This window comes from Macaca nemestrina, chromosome 14, assembly GCF_043159975.1.
Source record: "Macaca nemestrina isolate mMacNem1 chromosome 14, mMacNem.hap1, whole genome shotgun sequence".
In the NCBI taxonomy this organism is placed as follows: Eukaryota; Metazoa; Chordata; class Mammalia; order Primates; family Cercopithecidae; genus Macaca; species Macaca nemestrina.
Genome location: NC_092138.1, coordinates 69,383,978 through 69,407,784, shown reverse-complemented (window position 1 = coordinate 69,407,784; position 23,807 = coordinate 69,383,978). Strand labels below are relative to the sequence as shown.

Here is a 23,807-nt window from a genome sequence, read left to right as displayed (position 1 = left end):
ATCCACGGACTTTCTGACCAAACACTCTATGATTTCAATTTCTCAGGAGTGCAAGAGGTTTAATCACAATGAAACATCTTAACATCAAGAAATACTTAACTCCTAAGAACAAAGGTGCACCCAGACCAAAGGGTCAGCTTTGGAATTAGAATATAAATTCTAATCCTGCTATTTATTTGCTGTGTGACATTAGCCAAGTCACCTAACTATGGCCTATGGTCACCTAACACAGAGCCTATGGCCTCAGTGGTAACACTGGAATTATAATATCCATTCAGAGGGTTAATGTGAGGATTTCCTGGGAAAATGTTTCTAAGATGGCTGGCAGAGAACCTGAAACTATTGTTATTTTTTTTTTTAATTTTTGTTATTGTGAAATATTACACATAGTGAAAAATGCTATAATTTCCTTTTGCAGGTATCAGCCTGTGTGTTGGTTTCAACTGTTCTCTCCACAACGTTATTACAAATCTGGCCATCCCTCAGCATGCTTCCAGGCCGTGTTTCTTTGCATTTGACACCACACCAGGAAAGATGGACTGAGACTAGACCACGTGTGAACACGAGATTTCCTTGAGTACATTTTGAGGAATGTTGTCTGGAATTTGAGACCTAAGAGTCACACCACACAGGACAATGAAACAGAGATCAACCAGAGTCAAGCTTTCAGTGTCCTTAGAATGGTGTGAGTCACGCCACACAGGACAATGAAACAGAGATCAACCAGACTCGAGCTTTCACTGTCCTTAGAATGACACCAGAAAGTCAGAGGGGACATTAGAAATACCACTGTGGGGTAAGAATGACAACTATCGGGGAAACTGCACTCTTCAGGACAGGTTGCACGAGACAGAGTCTCAGATCTGTGAGTTCCCCAAATTGAGGAACTTGCATACTAGGTATCCACCAACATCTGCTTATTTAGACATTGAGGGCATTATTTAAAAGGTTGAAAGGGCCAATATCAGACCTGCTGGGCAAGTTCCAGCTGGCCCCTGGCAAAGGCCAGCTCCCCCAGGAACTGATGGCTTGTGATCAAGCTGGCTGGAACCACAGACAGCCTAATTTTTACAAGAAGGGGAAAACTGGGGAATGCTGCACCAGCATTGGAGCATAGGACTCCCAGTCCTGGCTGGAGAATGTGCAGGACCCACAGGGATGCTATTGGCGTCTGGGCCAGAACCATTCTCCACTGCACAGGGCTAATCTGCAGGATACTTGGCCTCCCTGATACACAAAATGCCAGGAACCCTACCTGGTTGACATGACAACCAAGAATGCCCTCCCACATTTCCAAAAGCCCCTGGATGGAAAGGGTTACCACTCCTCTCTGGGGCCACCTTAGGGACAGTCCATAGTCTGATATGTCCCAATGCTGGTGCACACCAAAGTCCCCTGGGGAGCTTTTGAAACATGCAGAAGCTGAGGCCCCAGCCCCAAGAGTCAGATCCAAATGGGACCAGACATTGGTGTGTTTAAAAAGCTCCCCAGGTTGAACCGGTATACACCGTTGGTGGGAATGTAAATTAGTACAACCTCTATGGACAACAGTTTGGAGGTCCCTCAAAAAACTAAAAATAGAGCTACCATATGATCCTGCAATTCTACTCCTAAGTACGTATATCCCAAAGAAAGGAAATCAGTGTATCGAAAAGATATCTGCACTCTCATGTTCATTGCAGCACTATTCACAATAACCAAGATTGGGAAGCAACCTCAGTGTCCATCAACAGATGAATGGATAAAGGATATGTGGTGCATATACTCACAATAGAGTACTATTCATCCGTAAAAAAGAATGAGGTGCTGTCATTTGCAACAACATGGATGGAACTGGGGGTCATTATGTTAGGTGAAACAAGCCAGGCACAGAAAGACAAACTTTGCATGTTTTCACTTATTTGTGGGAGCTAAAACGTAAAACAATTGAACTCATGTAGACAGAGAGCAGAAGGATGGTTACCAGAGGTTGGGAAGGGTAGTTGGCTGGGGGAGTAGGGATGGTTAATGGGTACAAAAAATAGAAAGAATGAATAAGACGTACTAGTTGCTAGCACAACAAAGTAACTATAGTAAAAAAAAATAATTTAATTGTACAGTTAAAAATAACTGGGTGGGCATGGTGGTTCATGCCTGTAATCCCAGCACTTTGGGAGGCTGAGATGGGCAAATCACTTGAGGTCAGGAGTTTGAGACCAGCCTGGCCAACATGGTGAAACCTCATCTCTACTAAAAATGTAAAAATTAGCCTGGCATGGTGGTGCACGCCTGTAATCCCAGCTACTCGGGAGGCTGAGTCAGGAGAACCATTTGAACCTGGGAGGCAGAGGCTGCAGTGAGCCGAGATCACCCTACTGTACTCTAGCCTGGACAACAGAGCGAGACTCTGTCATAGATAGATGGATAGAGAGATAGATAGAGAGAGAGAGAGAGAGAGAGAGAGAGAGAGAGATAAAAAAATACTAAGAGTATGACTGGGCCAGGTGCAGTGGCTCATGCCTATAATCCCAGCACTTTGGGAGGCTGAGGCGGGTGGATCACTGAGGTTAAGAGTTTGAGACCAGCCTGGCCGACATGGTGAAATTCTGTCCCTACTAAAAATACAAAAATTAGCTGGGCATGGTGGCACGTGCCTGTAGTCCCAGCTACTCAGGAAACTAAGGCAGGAGAATTGCTTGAACTTGGGAGGCAGAGGTCGCAGTAAGCCAATATCATGCCACTGCCCTCCAGCCTGGGTGACAGAGTAAGACTCTGTCTAAAAAATAATAATAATAAAAATTTAAAAAAAAGAGTATGAGTGGATTATTAGTAACATAAAGATAAATACTTGAGGGGATGCATATCCCATTTACTCTGATGTATTATGCATTGCATGCCTGTATCAAAATATCTCATGTACCCCATAAATATATACACCTACTATTTACCCACAAAAATTAAAAATTAAAAAATATATATTTTTAAAGTTCCCCAGGTATTTCTAATAGACGACCGAAGTGGAAAATCCCCTCATCTACAGGCATGCAGCAAGGAGGGGGCTGGCCCGTGTCCAAAGGGTGGGATGAAGAGGAATTCTAAAAGCATTAATCCATCAGTTGAAGAGAAAGAAATGTCCTCTCCCCATGACTTCAGACCTGCGTAGAGGTGGTCATCTACGAGTGCAGTGGGGGAACAGAGGCGGGGGAGCCCACTGGTCCAGGTTACAGAGGGAGCACTCGGCCATAACTGTGCTCTAAATAGTCTCCAGCTCTATCACAGGCCAGAGGAGCCTCAAATCTGCTGCTGGGGAAGTTCATCAGAGCTGAGGAGGAGAAAGAGATAGCTATAGCACCCGCAGCTGACAAGAAGCCAGGACAGTAGGAAGTGGCAGGGCAGGGGGCAGCTGGGTCACACCCAGAAAGAAAGGCAAGTGGGTCCCCAGCTCTTCCAGACAACCCTACCAACCACAATGTTGGTGTCTGTGGGGAAGTAGTTTCCCAGCTGCAGAGACCCTGCCCCTCCAACCCTTTGCCTGCTCCACAGAGGGGAAGCCAAGCAAAGATCCCTTCCTTCCTCTCCCACCTGGGGAGCTCCTGGTTGGCCCGCCCAGCTCCTGACTTCCATGACACAGAAACAGAAAGGGCAGAGAGACGAGGCAGAGCATGGGGAGGAAAGAGACAGAAGGAAACGAAAATTGGGCCCCAGTAGATGGTGGTTTCTTGATGGGGGAAGGTAGGAGGGTGAGAGTGAGATGCCGTGGAACAGCAAGGACAATGGCCTTGAGAACAGGGCCACATTATAACTTTCAGGGTCTCTTCCTCTAGAACAAGCAGACAGATTAAAAAGCATATTTTATGACTATACTGGTATAAAGACAAATACAGGCCGGGCGCGGTGGCTCAGGCCTGTAATCCCAGCTCTCAGGGAGGCAGAGGTGGGAGGATAGCTTGAGCCCAGGAGTTCGAGACCTGCCTGGGTAATATAGCGAGACCCCGTTCTCCACAAAAAAAAAAAAAAAAAAAAAAAAAAAAGACAAAAAAAATAATAATAAAGACAAATACAATCCATGCTAGATTCATTATTACATACTCATTATTATGATATTCATTTTTCCCTTCTGATTTTAAAAGAAATATGTAACATTTATGTGGGTTCCTTCCAGTTTCATGGGCCCTAGGCATTGTTCCTCCTGGGTGTGAGGGATAAGCCAGCCCTGCTTGAAAGAAATACATCGAAATGTGTATTCTCTAGGAGTGCCATTCTACTTGATTGAGGATTTTTAAAACTGTCTTGGTTGATGATACTTCCTCAGTTTTCTGCAACAAGCTCAGATAAGAAGGAATAATAAGGCCGGGTGTGGTGGCTCACGCTTGAGGTCAGGAGTTTGAGACCAGCCTGACCAAAGTGGTGAAACCCCATCTCTACCAAAAATACAAAATTAGCCGGGTGTGGTGGTGCATGCCTGTAATCTCAGCTACTCTGGAGGCTGAGGCAGGAGAATCACTTGAACCCAAGGCGGAGGTTGCAGTAAGCCGAGATCAGCCATTGCACTCCAGCCTGGGCAACAAGAGTGAAACTGTCTCAAAAAAATAAAAATAAAAAAGAAGAAATAATAAAAGCAAACAGTGACACAGGGCCTCCTCCAGCTGGCACTCGCAAGCAGCTGCCATGCACTAAATCATTTAATAGCCTCAACAGCCTAACGAAGCAGGGACTGCTCTCCTGCCCAGTGACAGAGGAGCAGCTGAGCCCAGGCAACCCGTTAACCCTCAAGTGACATGATGAGTCTGTTCCTCATGCTACCTACACCAGGTAACATGCTGTCTCTCCCGTGGTGGGCGGCTCACGCACCTCTGCAGCAGCGGCTCCAGCCACCCCTCGTGGCACTCACAGTGACAGTCTAGGAAGGTCAGGACATCGCCCCTCGCCGCAGACGCCCCCAGCAGCCGGGCTCGCACCAGGCCCTCTCTCTTGTTGGCGCGGATCAGGCGTACCTTGGGCAATCCCGAAAGCTCATTGGCCAAGCGCTCCTTCAGGTGCTCTAGGGAGGCAAACAAAGCAACAGAGGTCACCGTGACAATCTTGGAGGAGTGCCTCATCCCAAGCCGGGGCCTTCTGGACCTCTGTGTCCCAAACAGAAGATGAAACAGACAGGTGCCTCCTTTGCTCTGCCACCTGGAACATCCTCACCTCACCCAGAACCAAGGTTGGAGGTGCTCTGAAGGCCAGGAGGAGGTTGGGGGAGGAATTCCAGAACCACCATTTGCTCCCCATCAAAACACATGCACGTTGAATTGTGCACTTCAAATGGGTGAATTGAATGGTGTGTGAATATATTTCAATAAAGCTGTTACAAAAAATGCTTTACAGTTTTGACTCATGAGCATTTAAAAACCAAAAAACACATGAACCATCTAATTGCAATTTTTATAAAAACAGTAGTTATGCTAATAGAAATTTTCTCAAGAATACTTTACAGTTTCAGTAGTAGTCACAATAATAATAGCAGCTAAAACTAAAGAGGACTTGCTATGCCAAGTACTACCGAGGCGATTTCTAGATAACCCATCTGATCCTCATAACAATCCTCTGAGGCAGGTACTAGTATTATCCCCATTTCACAGATGAGGGCACTGAGGCTGGGAAGGCTAAGTAACTTGCCCAAGGTCATAGAGTAAGTAAGTTGAAGAGCCATGAGGGCAACCCGGCTCCAAATTCTACAAGCTAACGCTACTGCCCAGAGCAGCCACCAGAGTGACAGCCTGTCTATAAATAAATCAATAAATAAAAGCATTCATTGGTTGATTTTTTTTTTTTTTTTTTTGAGACAGGGTCTCACTGTGTCAGCCAGGCTAGAGTGCAGTGGTGCAATCACAGCTCAACCTCAACACAGCAGCCTCAACCTCTTGGGCTCAAGTGATCTTCCCACCTCAGCCTCCCAAGTAGCTGGGACTACAGGCGTGCGCCACCACACCTAGCTACTTTTTAAATTTTTTGTAGAGGTAGGGTCTTCCTATGCTTCCCAGGCTGGTCTCAAATTCCTGGGCTCAAGCAATCCTCCCACCTTGGCCTCCCAAAGTGCTGGGATTACAGGCATGAGCCACCGCACCCAGCCAATTTTTAAAAAAATCCAAATTATAACCACAAATGAGTTGATGGCAGGAATAAGGCAGGTAACTTTGCAAGCAAAGCTAATTAGCTACAGTACCCAGTGAACCCATGAGTGCAGCGTGGCTGCCCTGCACTCATGATGGATCTTGTCAGTGTTAATTTTATGTTTGCCTTAACTGTCTCCCTGCATCTGGGAGGGCCTGACACCCTTTCATCAAGCTCACACTGACACTGCAGAAATGGTGGGGAGGGGAGGCAGGGCAGGACCTCCTAACTCACTACAGGTTAAAGCGGGACATCACGCCTGTTGTCCCAAGTTCCCACAATGACAGGAAGGGAAGCTTGGTCCACATTGCCTCACATTTTTATGAGAGAATTGAGATGTGTCAGAGGAATTCATACTGTATTCCTGCCTGCTGAGGCGCTATTTAATCCCATTATGATAAAATAAATAATCTGCTCTTTGCTTTTAGATTAATATATTTGTGAAATGCTGTTTATTTTGCAACTTTTTAAACATTATAAAAATAGAAATTATCATCTAACAAGAGCTCACTAAATGCCAAGCACCTACCCAGCACATTACCCTGTTCATCTCATTCAACACTCGCGATGATCCTACAAGGTAGAAGCTATTATTATTCCCATTTTATAGAGGCTGAAGCCAAGTTTGAAACTGGTTAGGGTCATTGCTCAAAGTTGTATAGTCGCTAGGGGTTAGAGGGGGATTCAAGCTCATGCAGTGTGGCCCAGAACCAGTGTCTACACAGAGAGATTTAAAATAACCCTGGAGGAAAATGGAAAAAGGAAATGTAGATGAGCACCTACTATGTGCCAGCTGCTACATGAGGTTCTGTCCTATACATGATCCCATTTATTCCCCACTATAATTCTCTTGAGATAGGTGTGGACAGACTCATTCACAGGTGAGAAACCAAGGCTCAGAAAAGACAAGCAACTCACCCAAGGCACTATAACTGGATCACGGGAAAGCTCACCTCAGACCCAGGTGCCCTAACCCCAGAACCTAACACCTTCTAGGCTACAGTCAGCACCAAACCCCAGCCTGGCTTACCCCAGCCTGGCTTACACACTCTCACAGACACTGCTCCTTGTGCCTTAAACCCATTCTCCCTGTGACCTGTAACTGAGCACACAGCCAGCAGGATAAAGGTCACAGCTCCCAGCCTCCCTTGCAGCTACACGTGGCCCGGCAACCACGCTCTGCTCAATGGGATGTGTGGAGAACTTCCAAGCAGTGCCCTCAGGAGGAAGGGTGTGGCTCTCCTTCCCCTTTAAGCCTTCTGGTTGAACAGAGTGAGCAGGAGGTGAAAAGCCAGCCCGGTCCACAAGGACCAAGGCAGCAGGGCACCCTAGAGAAGGTGGGAACAGGTGCAGAAGCAGCTGAGGCCCCATTCACCAAGGAGCCACCACATCCATTCTAGACTAGCACACCAGATTTGTGATGTGAGAAGTCTATTTTTATCTTGTGTGAGTCACTATTGAGTCTGTGAAAACAGCCCAATGCACATGCCTATTAGAACACACAGAGGCCAGTTTTGAAGTCAGAGCAAGTGCAGTGTCTGAGGCAGCAGATGCCCCATCAGCAGGGATTGCTTCCCTTTGAGACAGGCTGTAGAGACTAAGCCCACAGCTCTACCTGCTGTTACAGCCTTGACACTTGCCCTTGGTTAAGCTTAGCTGCTCTCACTTCAGCTAGCCCAAGGATTCACGGGCTGATGCTACTCCATTGGCACTGCCAGTTCCGGCCAAGCCAAGACTCTGCTACATGTGGGCGCCACAGAGGCCCCTCCACCCTTCTTTGCCTCCATCCTCACCCAGCCCCTCCCCTGCCATCGACCATTCCCCACACAGCTGGCTCAGCGAGCTCCTCAGATGGACCTAGACCTTACTGTCCCCAAAGCTCCCCATCAAGCTCACACTTAAGCCTCAACCCTTATGGTGGCCTCCAAGGCCCTACCAGATCTGGGCCTGCCCATCCTGCAACCTCACCTCCTAAATCACCTCCACTGGCCAATGGTTGTCCCAGAAACTGCCCAGAGAATGCCCTGCTCCTTCCAGTTTCCCACACCTGCTGTCTCTGGGCCACTATCTCTGATGTCTTCTTTGGGTGCAGGGGGACACAGGAAGCCCATCCTTGCTGGGCCTACTTGAATGCCCCGCTCCTTCCAGTTTCCGTGCCTGCTGTTTCTGGGCTGCTATCCCGAGGTCTTCTTTGGGTGCGGGGGACACAGGAAGCCCATCCTTACTGGGTCTACTCTAGCCCTCCTGCATCCCAGTCTTACCTCCCAGACACTGCCACAGAAGAACAGGCTCTTCCCAGAGCCCTGGCCAGGACTCACCTCTATCACTGTAGTCATCTACAAGGATCACTTCTTCTAGCAGGATATCCGGGGATGTCTCAAGGACACTGTAAACTGTCCGAAGGAGAGTTGACCAGGCTTCATTATAAAATGCTATGATAACAGATGTCCTGGGCAAATTATCATAATCATATTTCTTCTCTTTGCACCTGCAAATACAGCGCAACTTCAGGAACTGAGGATCTAGCCCAGGCTGGCACTGGGGATGGAGTGACAAAGGGGACATCAGTTCATGGTCCCCTGGGGAAGGGGACATAATCTGCTGAAAGATCTTCCGGAGCTCCCCTTTTGGCAGTAGGGGCCCCAGCAGACTCCAAGAAAGGTCCTAACCATGATACCCACCTAGCTTTTACTGTGGAATATTGTTCTAAGCTGTCAAGCAACTTTTGGATTTGAGTAACATACAAACCAGGCAGAATCAGAAGGAAGGGAATTGGCACTTCTTTCTTCCCCATCGCCATCCTCTCTGTCTACTCTGCCCCAATCTCACTCCCAGACCTTTGCTCAGACTGTTCCCTCTGCCTGGAATGCCCCTTCCTCCCTTCTCTAGTTGGCAAGCTCCCAGCTCAGGCCTGTTCTCCTTTGTGAACTACCCAGGACCACCTATCTCAGGCAGTTGTTATCTCCTCAATGCTCCTCCAGCACCCGGCCCACCTCCACCTCAGCATGCACCACTCGCAGTATTCTGAGTCCTCATGTACCACTGTACCACTCCCTACCTTCTCCCAGCATCCAATACTGTCTAGGCTTAGCAAAGGTGGTATCCCAAATGCATAAACTAGAATTGGGGCTAGGACCTATGAACACTCCAGGAAGGACTCTGCAGAGGACACTGGTTACCTCCCCAAAATCCCCACTGCCACCCACCCCCCAAGATGTGGTAGTCATGTGGTGGGGTGAGGCTGAGCCCACTCAACGCCAGCAGTGGGCCTGACTGGCAGTGATTAGAACCAATAAGCTCCCTCTTTGTTTAGCAATTTGCTGTCACTTTGAACTGAAGTTTCCCTGGTTGACACAGAATTCTATCCTGAGTGACTGATGACAAATTCCCAGTGTCATGGGACTGACTAAGGGGCAGTACCTGGAGACCATCAGTGGGAAGTAGCTGATGGCAAGGTGGGAGAGCAACACCATGGGGATACCAGAAGGGGCAGAGTTTGAATGCTGGGGGCTGGCCAAAGGTTAGACCAAGAGATCAGTTAGATATTCAAGAAGGGCGTGAAATGCTGGAGACCAGCCAGGCTCCCTGGATTGCTAAGGCAAGGCCTTCCCAGATAAGTTAAGTGACAGATCAAAGAGGACAGGAGCAAAGATGCCAAACTAGGCAGGAGGAGGAGGGAAACTGACATCTGCTGTCTACCACATGCCAGCATTGTGTTACTGGGCCCTTTATCAGTCAGTCACCAAAAACTTCCTGAGCACCTACTGTGTGCCAGATAGGCCAGGCCCCTGCTCCCATGGAGCTCATATTCAGGGGACAGTAATCAACTAAACAAACAAATCAGGAATTCAGAAAGTGGTAGTGCTATGGAAAATGGAAAGGAGAGTGATGAAAGAGAACAACTTTGAAACTATGGAAGTGAGAAACAGAGGAGTGCAGAGGGGGAAGGAGAGCAACTATAGGACAGGTAATCTGGGAGCAGCACTTGGAGGAGGTGACATTTAGGATGAGACCGGAATGATGAGCCCCACGAAAAGTTAAGGAAGAGCCCTTAGCATACAAAAGTATTTGTTTTTTCCTCTTTTACTTAACTATTAGAATTTTGTTTTGTTTTGTTTGTTTTTGAGACTGAGTCTCGCTCTGTCGCCCAGGCTGGAGCACAGTGGCACGATCTCGGCTCACTGCAAGCTCTGCCTCCCGGGTTCACATTATTATCCCACCTCAGCCTCCCGAGTAGCTGGGACTACAAGTGCCCACCACCACGCCCGGCTAATTTTGTTTTTGTATCGTTAGTAGAGACGGGGTTTCACTGTGTTAGCCAGGATGGTCTTGATCTCCTGACTTCGTGATCTGCCCACCTCGGCCTCCCAAAGTGCTGGGATTACAGGCGTGAGCCACTGCGCCTGGCCAGAAATTTCAACATTAAAAAAGCAGAACAGGGCCGGGCACAATGGCTCACGCCTGTAATCCCAGCACTTTCAGAGCCTGAGGCCAGCAGATCACTTGAGGCCAGGAGTTCGAGACCAGCCTGACCAACATGGCGAAACCCCATCTCTACTAAAAATACAAAAATGAGCCAGGCATGGTGACACATGCCTGTAATCCCAGCTACTTGGGGAGCTGAGGCATGAGCATCACTTGAACCCCAGGAGATAGGGGTGGCAGTGAGCCAAGATTGTGCCACTGTACTCTCGATTCATCTATGTCAACACCACTCCCTCTGCCCCAGATTATTTGTAAAGAAAATCCAGCATATTGTAGCATCTAAAAATAGTTCAATATGTGTCTCTAACAGGTAAGGACTCCTTTTAAATACACATAGTAACTTTGTCATACCTTAGAAAATTACTTTTGTGCTCCAGTCTACAGTATTTCAACAAAGTGGAGCAGCCCTGGGTTGGAAGACACGACATTCTTTAATGAACCAATAAGAAGAGATACCACCCCACACTCGTCAAAATGACCATTATTAAAAAGTCAAAAAACAACAGATGCTGGCGAAGTTGTGAAGAAAGAGGAAAGCTTTTACACTGCTGGTGGGAGTATAAATTAGTTCAACTATTGGGGAAGAGAGTGTGGCAATTCCTCAAAGACTTAGAGGCAGGAATGCCATTTGACCCAGCAATTCCATTACTGGGTACACACCCAGTGGAATATAAATCATTCTACTATAAAGATATATGCACGCATATGTTCATTGCAGTATTATGCACAATAGCAAAGACATGGAATCAATCTAAATGCCCATCGATGAAAGAAAATGTGGTATATATATACCATGGAATGCTACACAGCCATAAAAAGGAATGAGATTATGTCTTTTGCAGGGACATGGATGGAGCTGGAAGCCATCATCCTCAGCAAACTAATGCAGGAACAGAAAACCAAATACCACATGTTCTCACTTAAAAGTGAGAGCTGAATTATGAGAACACATGGATACATGGAGGGGAACAACACACACTGGGAACTGTTGTGGGGGGTGGGAGGAGGGAGAGCATCAGGAAGAATAGCTAATGCATGCTGGGCTTAATACCTAGGTGATAAGATGGTCTGTACAGCAAACCACCATGGCACACGTTTACCTATGTAACAAACCTGTACATCCTGCACAGGTACCTATAAACTTAAAAGCGGGGGGAAAAAAAGACAAGTGCTGCCTAGCATAACGGTAAGATGCATTGATTTTTAAGACACATGCTAATTTTAGAAATGTTGAAATGTGGGAAAAAATGCGCCTCTGAATTGATGACATGTAGTACTTCATTTTATCTTCAAAATGACTTCCTATGTTAGCATTTATTGTTCCCATGTTAAAGGCTAAGAAAGGTGGAGTGACTTGGTCGGTTCACAGAGCACATGCTAGTGTGTACCGGGCTGAGATCTTTGTGTCGAGGGACCTTGTTGCAGGGTTCTGGCTTGTTCCTTCTACCCAACAGGAGGCTCAGGTGGGCCATCTGAATCTAAAGATCCCTGTATCACATCTCCCCACCTGGCCTTCCCTCCCACCAAGATAAGGACAATTTCTCTTCTCCTTCTCAGAGTCCAGGGTCCTCTTCCCTGGAATGAGTTCCAGGTCCCTCTTGCTAATGCCAGGACAGCCTCTACAGCAAGTTCCAAGGCTCCCTGGCAGTGGCGTTGCTCTGCTGTCACTGGGATGATTTCCCTTCAGCTGTGAACAGGCTTATCTGAGAATCTCTGATAGGGGCTGGGGCTGTTCTTGCCAGCTTTATATACTCACCCCTGCTGCATCTGGAGGCCCTGCTCTGGGTGCTTGAGAAAAGGTCAGCCCAGGCTGGAAGCATGAAAGCTGTGGTGTGGTGAAGACACTGGGCATCCCCACCAGCACCTAGCCAGCCAGGAGTCGAATCCCCAGACACCATAGGCTTTCAACTCATGCAAGTAGTTAACTTAGCACTGACCCTGTGGAAGGCTTTGTGCTCCAGAGAAGGGAGTCTGGTCCACATTCAAAGGGAGGAGAAAGTGGCTCCATCTCTTGGACAGAGGCTATCAGAGAATTCGTGGACATATTTTAAAACTACCACACATGAAAAGCAGGAGAAACAGTGTATGACTTCCAAGACTACATCATAAAACACTGATGATTCCTCTTTGTTTCCTCAATGGAATGTATCATCCATTCTGGAGAAAGCCGGCTGCCATGCTGTGAGGATACTCAAGCAGCCCTATGGAGAAGTCTATGTGGCAAGCAACTGAGGTTTCCTGCCAACAGCCAGTACAATCTATCCAGCCACGTGAATGAGCCATTTTGGAATCAGAACCTCCAGCCCCACCCAATTATGCCTTCAGGGGATCAAAATCCCAAGTGACATCTTGGCTATAATCTCAAGAGAGATTCCAAGCCAGAACCACCCAGTTAAGCTATTCCTAAATTCCTAGTCCATAGAAACTGTGTGAAATAACAAGTGTTTATTGCTATTTTAAGCCACTAAATTTTGCGGTAATACACACCATAAAATAAATCACAAGGAAAGTATCTGACAGACCTAAACTGAGACATTTTATAAACCAATGGGGTTACTGGATTAGGAAGGAAAAATCTTGCTACAAAAGTTGGGACAGCTGGCCAGGCACAGTGGCTCACACCTGTAATCCCAGCACTTTGGGAGGCCAAGGCGGGCGGATCACCTGAGGTCAGGAGTTTGAGACAAGCCTGACCAACATGGTGAAACCCCATCTCTACTAAAAGTACAAAAAAATTAGCTGGGCATGGAGGTACCTGCCTGTAATCCCAGCTACTCAGGAGGCTGAGGCAGGAGAATCGCTTGAACCCAGGAGGGTTGCAGTGAGCCAAGATCACTCCATTGCACTCCAGACTGGGCAACAGAGCGAGACTTCGTCTTAAAAAAAAAAAAAAGAAAAAAGTTGGGACAGCTATAGACATCCAATATTGGATAAATATCCTGAACTTGATATTACATCACGGTATCATGAGAGAATGTCCTTGTTCTTTGAAAATACATGCTGAAGTAGAGACAGGTAAAGAACTGTTATTTCTGTAACTTACTCTCAAATGTGTATAATATTAGAGTAGACATACAGAAAGAGAAAAAGTAAGTAAATGGGCCAAAACAATAATGGGTGGATCTAGGCGGAGGATTTATAGAAGTTTGTTATGCTAGTCTCATAAATTTTCTCCAGGTTTAAATTTTTCCAAATTAAAACTTAAATATAAAAAGAGGGAAAAAAGGTCTAATGTTGTGAAGGATACACCCAAACACCAAGTCCATTCTGATCTATAGCTATGTATCTCAATTTTAGTAGCCCTTACAAATGCCCTCCTCAATCTCATTATTTCTCATATCTACCAAAACATCCCCACTCTGGGCCAGGTGCGGTGGCTCATGCCTGTAATCCCAGCACTTTGGGAGGCGGAGGTGGGTGGATCACGAGGTCAGGAGTTCAAGACCAGCCTGGCCAACATAGTGAAACCCTGTCTCTACTAAAAATACAAAAATTGGCCAAATGTGGTGGTGGGCGCCTATAGTCCCAGCTACTAGGGAGGCTGAGGCAGGAGAATTGCTTGAACCTGGGAGGCGGAGGTTGCAGTGAGCCGAGATTGTGCCATTGCACTCCAGCTTGGGCAACAAGAGCGAAACTGCGTCTCAAAAAAAACACAAAACAAAAAACAAAAAACAAAAACAAAAAGAAACATCCTCCCTCCAACAAACACATGTTATAGCAAATGGTAAACATATGTGTGTGTTATAAAAATATTAATAACTGGCCGGGCGCGGTGGCTCACGCCTGTAATCCCAGCACTTTGGGAGGCCGAGGCGGGCGGATCACAAGGTCAGGAGATCGAGACCACGGTGAAACCCCGTCTCTACTAAAAATACAAAAAATTAGCCGGGCGCGGTTGTGGGCGCCTGTAGTCCCAGCTACTCGGGAGGCTGAGGCAGGAGAATGGCGTGAACCCGGGAGGCGGAGCTTGCAGTGATCCGAGATCGCGCCACTGCACTCCAGCCTGGGCGACAGAGCGAGACTCCGTCTCAAAAAAAAAAAAAAAAAAAAAAAAATTAATAACTATGTCTTGATTATTAAGCCCCTGAGTACTAGACAGGATGCATAGAAAAGCTAGATTGTGTTGAGTTGTAGCCCACCAGGAGCCTCAGAAAGAATTAACTGTGAGGCCGGGCATGGTGGCTCACACTTGTAATCCCAGCATTTTGAGAGGCCAAGGCAGGAGGATAGCTTGAGCCCAGGAGTTGGAAATCAGCCTGGGCAACATGTCAAAAACAGGTCTCTACCAAAAATACAAAAATTAGCTGGACATGGTGGCACACACCTGTAGTCCCAGCTACTCAGGAGGCTGAGGTGGAAGGATGGTTTGAGCCAGGGAGGCGGGGTGGCAGTGAGCTGAGATGGCGCCATTGTGCTCCAGCCTGGGCAACACAGTCAGATCCTGTCTCAAAAAAAAAAAAAAAAAAACCGAAAAGACAAAAAGAAAAATTAATTGCTCACACTACATGAAAAACAAAAGTGTTTTTGTGAAACCTAAAATAAAGATTTTTTTTCTTAAGATGCTGCTAAAACTTTGTTTCAAATATGCACAAGTTCAAGAGAAATAAGTGACAATAAGGACGGTGAAGTGAGGTTTTCAAAGTGAAGTGCATTCAGTGTAAATAACTATCCTTTAGTCTGAAATCACATCCCTACTATTTTGGATGAAAATTTATTTCTTCTCTGCTTGACAAAACAGAGTTGGAACTATATGTCAGCCCTGCTTTTTTGTTTGTTTTTTGTTTTTTATGTGTTTCCACTAAAACCAATGGCCTACGGCCACCATTCTGGAATGTCTAGGTGGGCTCTTTATTTGTGTCATCTAAATCACAAGAAGGGGCCGGGCGCGGTGGCTCAAGCCTGTAATCCCAGCACTTTGGGAGGCCGAGACGGGCGGATCACAAGTCCAGGAGATCGAGACCATCCTGGCTAACACGGTGAAACCCCGTCTCTACTAAAAAATACAAAAAACTAGCCGGGCGCGGTGGCAGGCGCCTGTAGTCCCAACTACTCGGGAGGCTGAGGCAGGAGAATGGCGTGAACTCGGGAGGCGGAGCTTGCAGTGAGCTGAGATCCGGCCACTGCACTCCAGCCTGGGCGGCAGAGCGAGACTCCGTCTCAAAAAAAAAAAAATAAATAAATAAAAAATAAATAAATAAATAAATCACAAGAAGGCTGGGTAGCAATTTTTCAATTAACATTCAGAGCTTTAAAATGTTCCTCTTTTATTTGATCTCATATCACTATACATAAACATTTCTTGCCTAAGTAAATAATCAGAATACCCTGAAGGAGGCTTGTTCTAAAATTTTTTCTTTGTAACATTATTTATAATAGCAAAAAGTTGTAAACAATTTCAACGTCCAACAAGAAGAAAATATAGTATAGTATGGCTGCATGAGGAAATCATGGCCATGTATTTTCAGCACGCCTTGTACTTTACCTGGTAATAACTGCACCCTTTGTTGAGTGCTTACTACATGAGAGGCACCATGTAAAACAACAAAATAACTTTTTTAGAGAATATTTAATGATAAAGGAAAATGGTCACACTATAATGTTAAATCAAAAAGGCAGGGTAGAAATCTACAAATAGCCAGTTCGAGAAACAACCACGTGTATGTGAGTGCGTTCACACATAAACAATAAACAATAGAAATATGCCAAAATGATATCAATGGTGATCTCTAAGAATTGAGATTAATACTGATTCTTATTTAATTTTTTATATTTTTGTGCATTCTAACATTGTCCTAAAGTGAACAACTACAATTTTCATAATCACAAAGAAACATCATTTTTTAAAGATTAAAGATTAGATCATGTTTCTTTAGCTCCTCATAGCAAATGCCTTCATTGATCAATAATTTAATACTCTACCCTTTCTTATTTTCTTGTCCTGGTATAGTTTGTTTCTTTTTTGAAAACATCTCCTAAAGGCATTCTGTTTTACGAGGTTCAATACCCAATGTTCCTTGACTTACAGTGGGGTTACATCCCAATAAACTCATCATAAGTTGAAAACATTCCAAGTAGAAAATGCATTTAATACACCTAACCTACTAAACATCACAGCTTAGCCTAGCCTATCTTAAATGTGCTCAGAACACTTCCATTAGTCTACAGTTGGGCAAAATCATCTAACACAAACCTACTGTATAATAAAGTATTGGACATCTCACAGAATTTATCAAATAGGTATCAAAAGTGAAAACCAGAATGGTTGCATGGGTACTATGATAGAGTTGAAAAATTTTAAGTCAAACCATCTTAAATCGGAGATTGTCTGTATATCTTTTTGAAATGTCTCTAAGTTTCCTTCCAGAAAAAAACACTTTCTCCTTTTCCTGACTGATAAAAGCTGTGCATCCTTTGATCATACAAAGACAGCTAAGGATCACTTTAGGGTTCCACTTCTGCCTTGAGGACAAAAGGAAGCTCAGAACTGGATTTAATGCCACATCACAGCACACAATCATTTCCCTTCGTTTCTGGTATATTACATGTGCGTTGTAAGGGTAGAGACTGAGTTGTGTCTATCTCTGTATTTTCAGCACGCCTTGTTCTTTACCTGGTAATAACAGTACCATTTGTTGAGTGCTTACTACAGGAGAGGCACCATATAAGCATTTTATACACATTACTTCATGTAGCCTTTATAACAACTCTACTGGGTAGGGACTACAACAATCTCTGCTAGTAGAATATTTATGTATGTATTATATGGATATGAATGAATTAATGGATGCAGTTAATGCCTCTTGAACTTTATTTTATTTATTTATTTTTTTTGCCCAGGCTGGAGTGCAGTGGGGGGATCTTGGCTCACTGCCACCTCTGCCTCCCGGGTTCAAGCAATTCTCCTGCCTTAGCCTCCCGAGTAGCTGGGATTACAGGCGCCCACCATCATGCTAGGCTAATTTTTGTATTTTTAGGAGAGACAGGGTTTCACCATGTTGGCCAGGCTGGCCTCGAACTCCTGACCTCAAGTGATCTGCCCTCCTCGGCCTCCCAAAGTTCTGGGATTACAGGTGTAACCAAATGTGCCTGGCCCCTCCTGATCTTCTTTTATCTTTATATTAAGGCTATCACATAAATGTCTTTTTAAAAAAATCAACTCATATCCTCTGTAGAACAGGCCAAGGAGATCATAATATACATTTTTGTGTCTTACCTGCCTAGAATCCTTTCTCCTTTCTTCACTGTTCTGCACTTTGATTTCTCTTTTAAGAGCCAATTTTCCAACTGTCAGTCTATGTGGTTTGTGGAGGGCTGAACATACATAAGCACATGCATATGTGCTTACATACACAAACAGACACACACCCCTAACCCTGGAAAGGTTACATGCCTCAGGCCTGACCAATTAATAATCTCCTGATGACATCATTTGAGTCCCTAAATCCAGGGCCAACAATAACCTGAACTGAGTTCTCATCCCAGACTTTTCTGTAATAGAACCCAATATATTTTCTTTTATATTTAAGTCAGTTTGCATTGGGTTTTCAGTCACTTTCAACCAAAAGAATCCTGACTAGTATAGAAAATAATTATTTCTAAAAAGTGAATATAGGACTTCTACTTTCGGCAACATGGAAGACTAAGATGTCTAGGGAAACCCTCCTGGTGTATACACCCAAAAAAGTCTTGATAAAAAGTTTTTAAAAAATCTTTTGGCCAGGTGCTGTGGCTCACACCTGTAATCCCAGCACTTTGAGAGGCCAAGGCGGGAGATCACCTAAGGTCAGGAGTTCAAGACCAGCCTGGCCAACATGGTGAAACCCCATTTCTACTAAAAACACAAAAATTAGCAGGGCGTGGTGGCAGGCGCCTGTAATCCCAGCTACTAGGGAGGCTGAGGCAGGAGAATCACTTGAACCCAGGAGGTGGAGGTTGCAGTGAGCTGAGATTGTACCATTGCACTCCAGCCTGGGCAACAAGAGCAAAACTCCATCTCAAAAAAAAAAAAAAAAAAGAAAAAGAAAAAAAATCTTTTAAATGCATGGCTTAGCTGACAGGAAAGTAAAAGAAATCTTCATCATGCAGGAACAACAAGAAAATACTAATCTAGATAACATAATTACCAGACATAGACTATAAAATAAGTATGCCTAATATGCTTAAATAAAAGAAGGCCTCAAATGAACGACAAAGAAAGAAGGATGACAGAGAGATCTGGGTTACTGTAGGCATCTCATAGCAATGGTGCAAACCAGATGACAAGGTAATAATACCTTCAAATGTCAAACTACCAACACAGAATTATATATCCAGCAAAACTTTCACGAACAAGAGCAAAATAAAAACAGTTTCAGATAAAGAAAACTGAGGAATCACAATAGACCTCTCTACAGCAGTTAATACATGATGTATTTCAAGAAGAAGAATCCCAGAAAGGTCTCTGACTCAGGAAAGAATAGTGAGCAAAGAAAATGGTAAATTTTTGGATAAATCTGAACAAATAAATACTGCATTTTTAGCTATCCTAATTTGTCAGTTTAAAAGCAAGACAGAATTAAAATATTGGAGCAAAATGGCATACAAATTAGGAGAGAAGATGATCAATACTAAAGCATTCTATGGTCCATAGTTAATGATTAATTTTAGACTTTGTTGAGTTAAACACATACTTTAAAATTTACCACTAGGGTTAGAAATAGATAATATAACTGCTAAATTAGTAGAGAGGAAAAAAATGGAATGAGAAGGAGGGGAAAAGCCTCTATCAACTCAAAAAGCAGTAGGAAGAAAGAGGAAGAAAACACCAAAAAAAGCGTAACAAATGAAAACATAAAATAAGATGGCACTATCAAATCTAAAAGTATCAGTAAGCACAATAAATGTAAGTGGATATAACTATCTAGTTAAAAGTCAATGATCGTCAGTCTGGATTTTTCTTTTTAAATGGAGTCTTTTTCTGTTGCCCAGTCTGGAGTACAGTGGTGCAATCTTGGCTCACTGCAACCTCCAGCCTCCTGGGTTCAAGCAATTCTCCTGCCTTAGCCTCCCGAGTAGCTGGGATTACAGACACCCACCACCATGCCTAGCTAATTTTTGTATTTTTAGTACAGACAGGTCTTCACCATGTTGGCCAGGTTAATCTTGAACTCCTGACCTCAAGTGATCCACCCACCTTGGCCTTCCAAAGTGCTGAGATTATAGGTGTGAGCTACCGTGCCTGGCCTGGATTTTTTTTTTAATGACAACACAAAATTGAGCAATATACTATTCAAAGACACACCAAAAACATATGGACACAGAATGAGTGAAAGAAAAAGGTATCAGGAAAATACTAACCAAAATTGAACATGTTCTGTGGATTTGAAGTACTGAAGTACTGACTCAAGAAAGAATGCCACTCTGATGTTCTCAAGATCGATCTAATAAGAATCCATAAAATTTCCACAACTTTGTTGGAGAAACAAAAGAAACATCAGTCTAATGTCCTACTCCCTCCTGCAACCCTACCAAGACATACTTTTGCTGAATTACCTGTTTAGAACCACTACGAGGCTGGGCATGGTGGCTCACGCCTGTAATCCCAGCACTTTTGGAGGCCAACACGGGCAGATCACCTGAGGTCAGGAGTTTGAGACCAGCCTGGCCAACATGGTGAAATCCCGTCTCTACTAAAAATACAAAAATTAGCCAGGTGTGGTGGCACTTGCCTATAATCCCAGCTACTTAGAAGGCTCAGGCAGGAGAATGTCTTGAACCCAGGACAGGGAGGTTGCAGTGAGCCAAGATTGCACCATTGTACTCCAGCCTGGGCAACACAGCAAGACTCCAACTCAAAAAAAAAAAAAAAAAAAAGAACTACTTTGCCATCCCAGCACCCAAATTCTGACCCCTGAACTCAGACACACATCTGCAATTATAGTATTAACAAGTCTAAAATCAGAGCAAGTCAAGAAATGCAAACACCATGCTTTCCTTGACCAAATGGTTCATAGTTCTTCTGCCCTGGTAGAGAATGGCTGGTGTTCACACGTATGGTATCCCCATAGATATACCTGGAGAAATGTCCAGCCCTGAGGACACTGTCTGTTACTCCACTCTTTCTCTTCTGCTAAATATCAGAATGCAAATGAGAATGATATTACAGTGATCATCTCGAGTTCCCCATATTCTATGAAAACTAAAACTTTTTGCAAATTTCAGTACATTATTAACAACCATTTCCTTGTGACACACCACTCAACTGACTATGATGTCATCACTGGCTTGAACTATATTTGACCTGTTATTAATCCTTACTTTGTCTAGTTCTGGTATTCTCCACGCCCTCGAAAGCACTCACCCTAAATCTTCTGACTCAGAAATCCACAGGCTCTAGGCCAGTAGCTTTCGCCTGTGGTTGCGTACCAGATTCAGCCTAGGTCCTAGCCACAGAAATTCTGATTTCATTGTTCTGGGGAAGATTCCCGGCATCAATATATTTTTTAAAGTTCCCCAGGGCCACACACCCAGCTATCTTCTCCCCACTTTGATCTGCTATCATCTCAGAGTAAAAATTACCCTTCTTTGCTGAGATGCTAGTCATACTATACTACTGTGCTTACTTACTATACTACCTATACTTACTATACTTATTTATATTAATATTAATACTTACTATGTTACCATGCAAGGAAGGATTCCTAGTCATCATGAGCCTCCTTTCTCCTCAATTCAGTGCTGTAACTAACAAAACCATACTCGAATCCACTGACATGTAAATTATTAGAGTCATAGAGGGCCAAGGTCTGTACTGGGTCTCACAGAACTAGGACCAGCACTCTGAAACGTCTTTTTAGTGGTCTGGCCTTCTTCAAGAAGGCAGACACAGTGCCACACCCTTCTGACACCAGGAAGAGCCAAACCAAATGGTCCCTTAGTCATTCCCCACTCCTTTCCTTTGGTAAAAGGCACTGCAGAGTAAAGACTTTCATTAAAAAGTCTAGGAAGCACAGCAAAATGTTAACAATGGTTCTCCCTGAGTGGTAGGTTTATTGATTTTTATTTTTTTCCTTTTCTGTTTCTCTGTGTATGCCAACATTTCTAGAGTGAATATGCATTGCTTTTATAATTAAAATAAACATAGAAATAATCGTACCCACCCAAAAAGGGGGGAATGAGTAAAAGATCTGGACTGTGGCTCTGTGTGACCTGGGTGTGTGGCTTTTCCTCTCTGGTTAGACTAGATGCTCCCTCAGGGCCCTCCTTCCTGCAACATTCAGGGACCTTCATTATCCCTCTGTTTATTAGACTCACAGGGAACCCCATACCCACACTGTGAACTCATGATCTGTCATTCAGGTTTCTCAGGCAAAATCTCAAGACCCTGATTAGCTCCTGGATGAACTGTAATAAAAGTGAGATGCCACAAAAGACCCTGACCCTACTAACCACTCTGAAGTTACACTACCTCTCAAAGCCTGGCCCAACGGAGACCCACACAGCTCAGGCTCACCTTTCTCTCTGGCCGGGTAAGAATAACCCAACAGGCCTTGCTGCAGGAATTAGAAGCAGGAGGCATTCACACTCCTTATCATGCTGGGTTTGGCTTAACTTCCAGGGTCAATGCAACAGCAGGATCTACAAGCAAATCCTGGGAGGACACAGGGCAGCTGCGTCACCATGGAGACAGGTTACCATAAGCCCCACAGGTTGTCTGCAGTGTTTCAAAGAGATATTCACAACCTGGGACAATAAAGGAAGTTGGATCCGGGAAAGAAAAACTACAACCAATCCCTGGATGACTCTCAAAAGCAACCTCCTGAGTACATTCTTGGCAACAGGGAAAGGTGAAAAAAACTAAGATTTAAGCACACAGTGTGCTCCCAGGTACTGGTGCTTTATTAATTCCTAAGTTGTGTTCTTTCCACTCACTTTTATGTAGAATGCATGGAGACTCACTTTTATGAGTTTCCTAGTTTGCAAATGGGGGGAAACCAAGGCTCTGAGAGGCTAAGTAGCTTGCCGGAGATCACAGAAGTGACAAGCAAAAGAGCCAGGATTTTATCTCCCCTGGGCTGGATTTAACCTGAAGCTGGGTATAACCTGAAAGCTTCCCCTCCACCTTGCCTCAGCGGGCACCCTTGGGGTTTTGAGGAGCTAAGCATGCGTTAGGCTGGTGAGTGCAGGAACTACTATCAATCCTAAGTTTTACTCAAAAAGACTAACAGTGAAAAATGCCTCAGGCAGAAGCATGAGGCTAGGCATGAGGAGATCCCCAAAACAGGGAGGACAGTGGAAACAGTGGGGCAGAGGTGGGGCATCCTCATTCCATCATTCATGGTCTCTCTGGCCAAGGTACCATGGAGCAGGCCCCCAAAATCCTGAGATCAGCATGGTGCCAAGTGGGCCAGGAGGGCCATAGTCCCTCCAGACCAGTCCTATCACATTCCAACTGAGGGGCCTTGGGTGGGTCACCTATCCTTTCTGAACCTATTTCCACACTTGAAAGCACGAATGTCTTGGAGGGGAGAGGAGTGGCAGGTGCCTGGTGCACACAGCAGGCTGCCCCCACCAGCTCCGATGGGAACCCCCTCTTTGAGCCCTCTTTTCCTCAAAGTCTGTAAAGAGGGGGCTCAAAAAAGGACTTGGAAGATCCCTGACACCTCGAAGAAAAAGTGAGAGCCCAGGAGGCTCAGGGGCAAAGGTGGAAGCAGCCGCCAGTCCTTCCTCCTGCTGCCAGCGTGTGCCCTGGATCCTCACCTAAGCAGGGGCACAACCTGCCCAGCCAGTAGCTCCAACAGGAACTAGGCCTCTTACCATGCTGGCTCCAGTCCAGCACCACCCACATGAGTGAGCTGGGGTGGATTATGGCCAGAAGGAGCCCTTCCCACCCCGTGCCCTTTCCCGCCTTCCTCCACCCAAAGCTCAGAAAGCCAATGCCCAGGGAGAGCGCAAGGAGGCTTTCTAGTGCTGAGGGGCCTTCTAGCCACCTTTGGCCTCACCTGTCCGGGGCTCCCTTGCATCCTGTTTGTCCCTTAGGCCCTGGGACACACAGATGAATGAATGGAGCCGGTCCCCGCCCCGAGTTGTCAGTTTCGCGGAGGCACTGTGAGCCGGGTAGAGCGGGGTTGTCCTGTGTGGGTGCTGGGGGGTCCTCGCCTTAAACCTGTCTGCTTAGCCCTGACCCCCACCTTTTCAGGGAAATGATA

The 23,807-nt window shown here is 45.2% G+C and overlaps 1 protein-coding gene across 1 annotated transcript in view; it reads right to left on the bottom strand.

Annotated features, from left to right (window-relative positions):
• The window catches only part of LOC105477207 (polypeptide N-acetylgalactosaminyltransferase 12), a 43,444-nt gene that overhangs the window by 18,974 nt on the left and 663 nt on the right, over window positions 1-23,807 (bottom strand). Inside the window, exons 2-3 of the mRNA XM_011733614.2 lie at window positions 8,454-8,623; window positions 4,831-5,020 (exon numbers count right to left, since the gene is read on the bottom strand). Of these exons, the coding sequence (XP_011731916.2) occupies window positions 4,831-5,020; window positions 8,454-8,623 (360 nt within the window). The remainder of the gene's footprint in view (window positions 1-4,830; window positions 5,021-8,453; window positions 8,624-23,807) is intronic.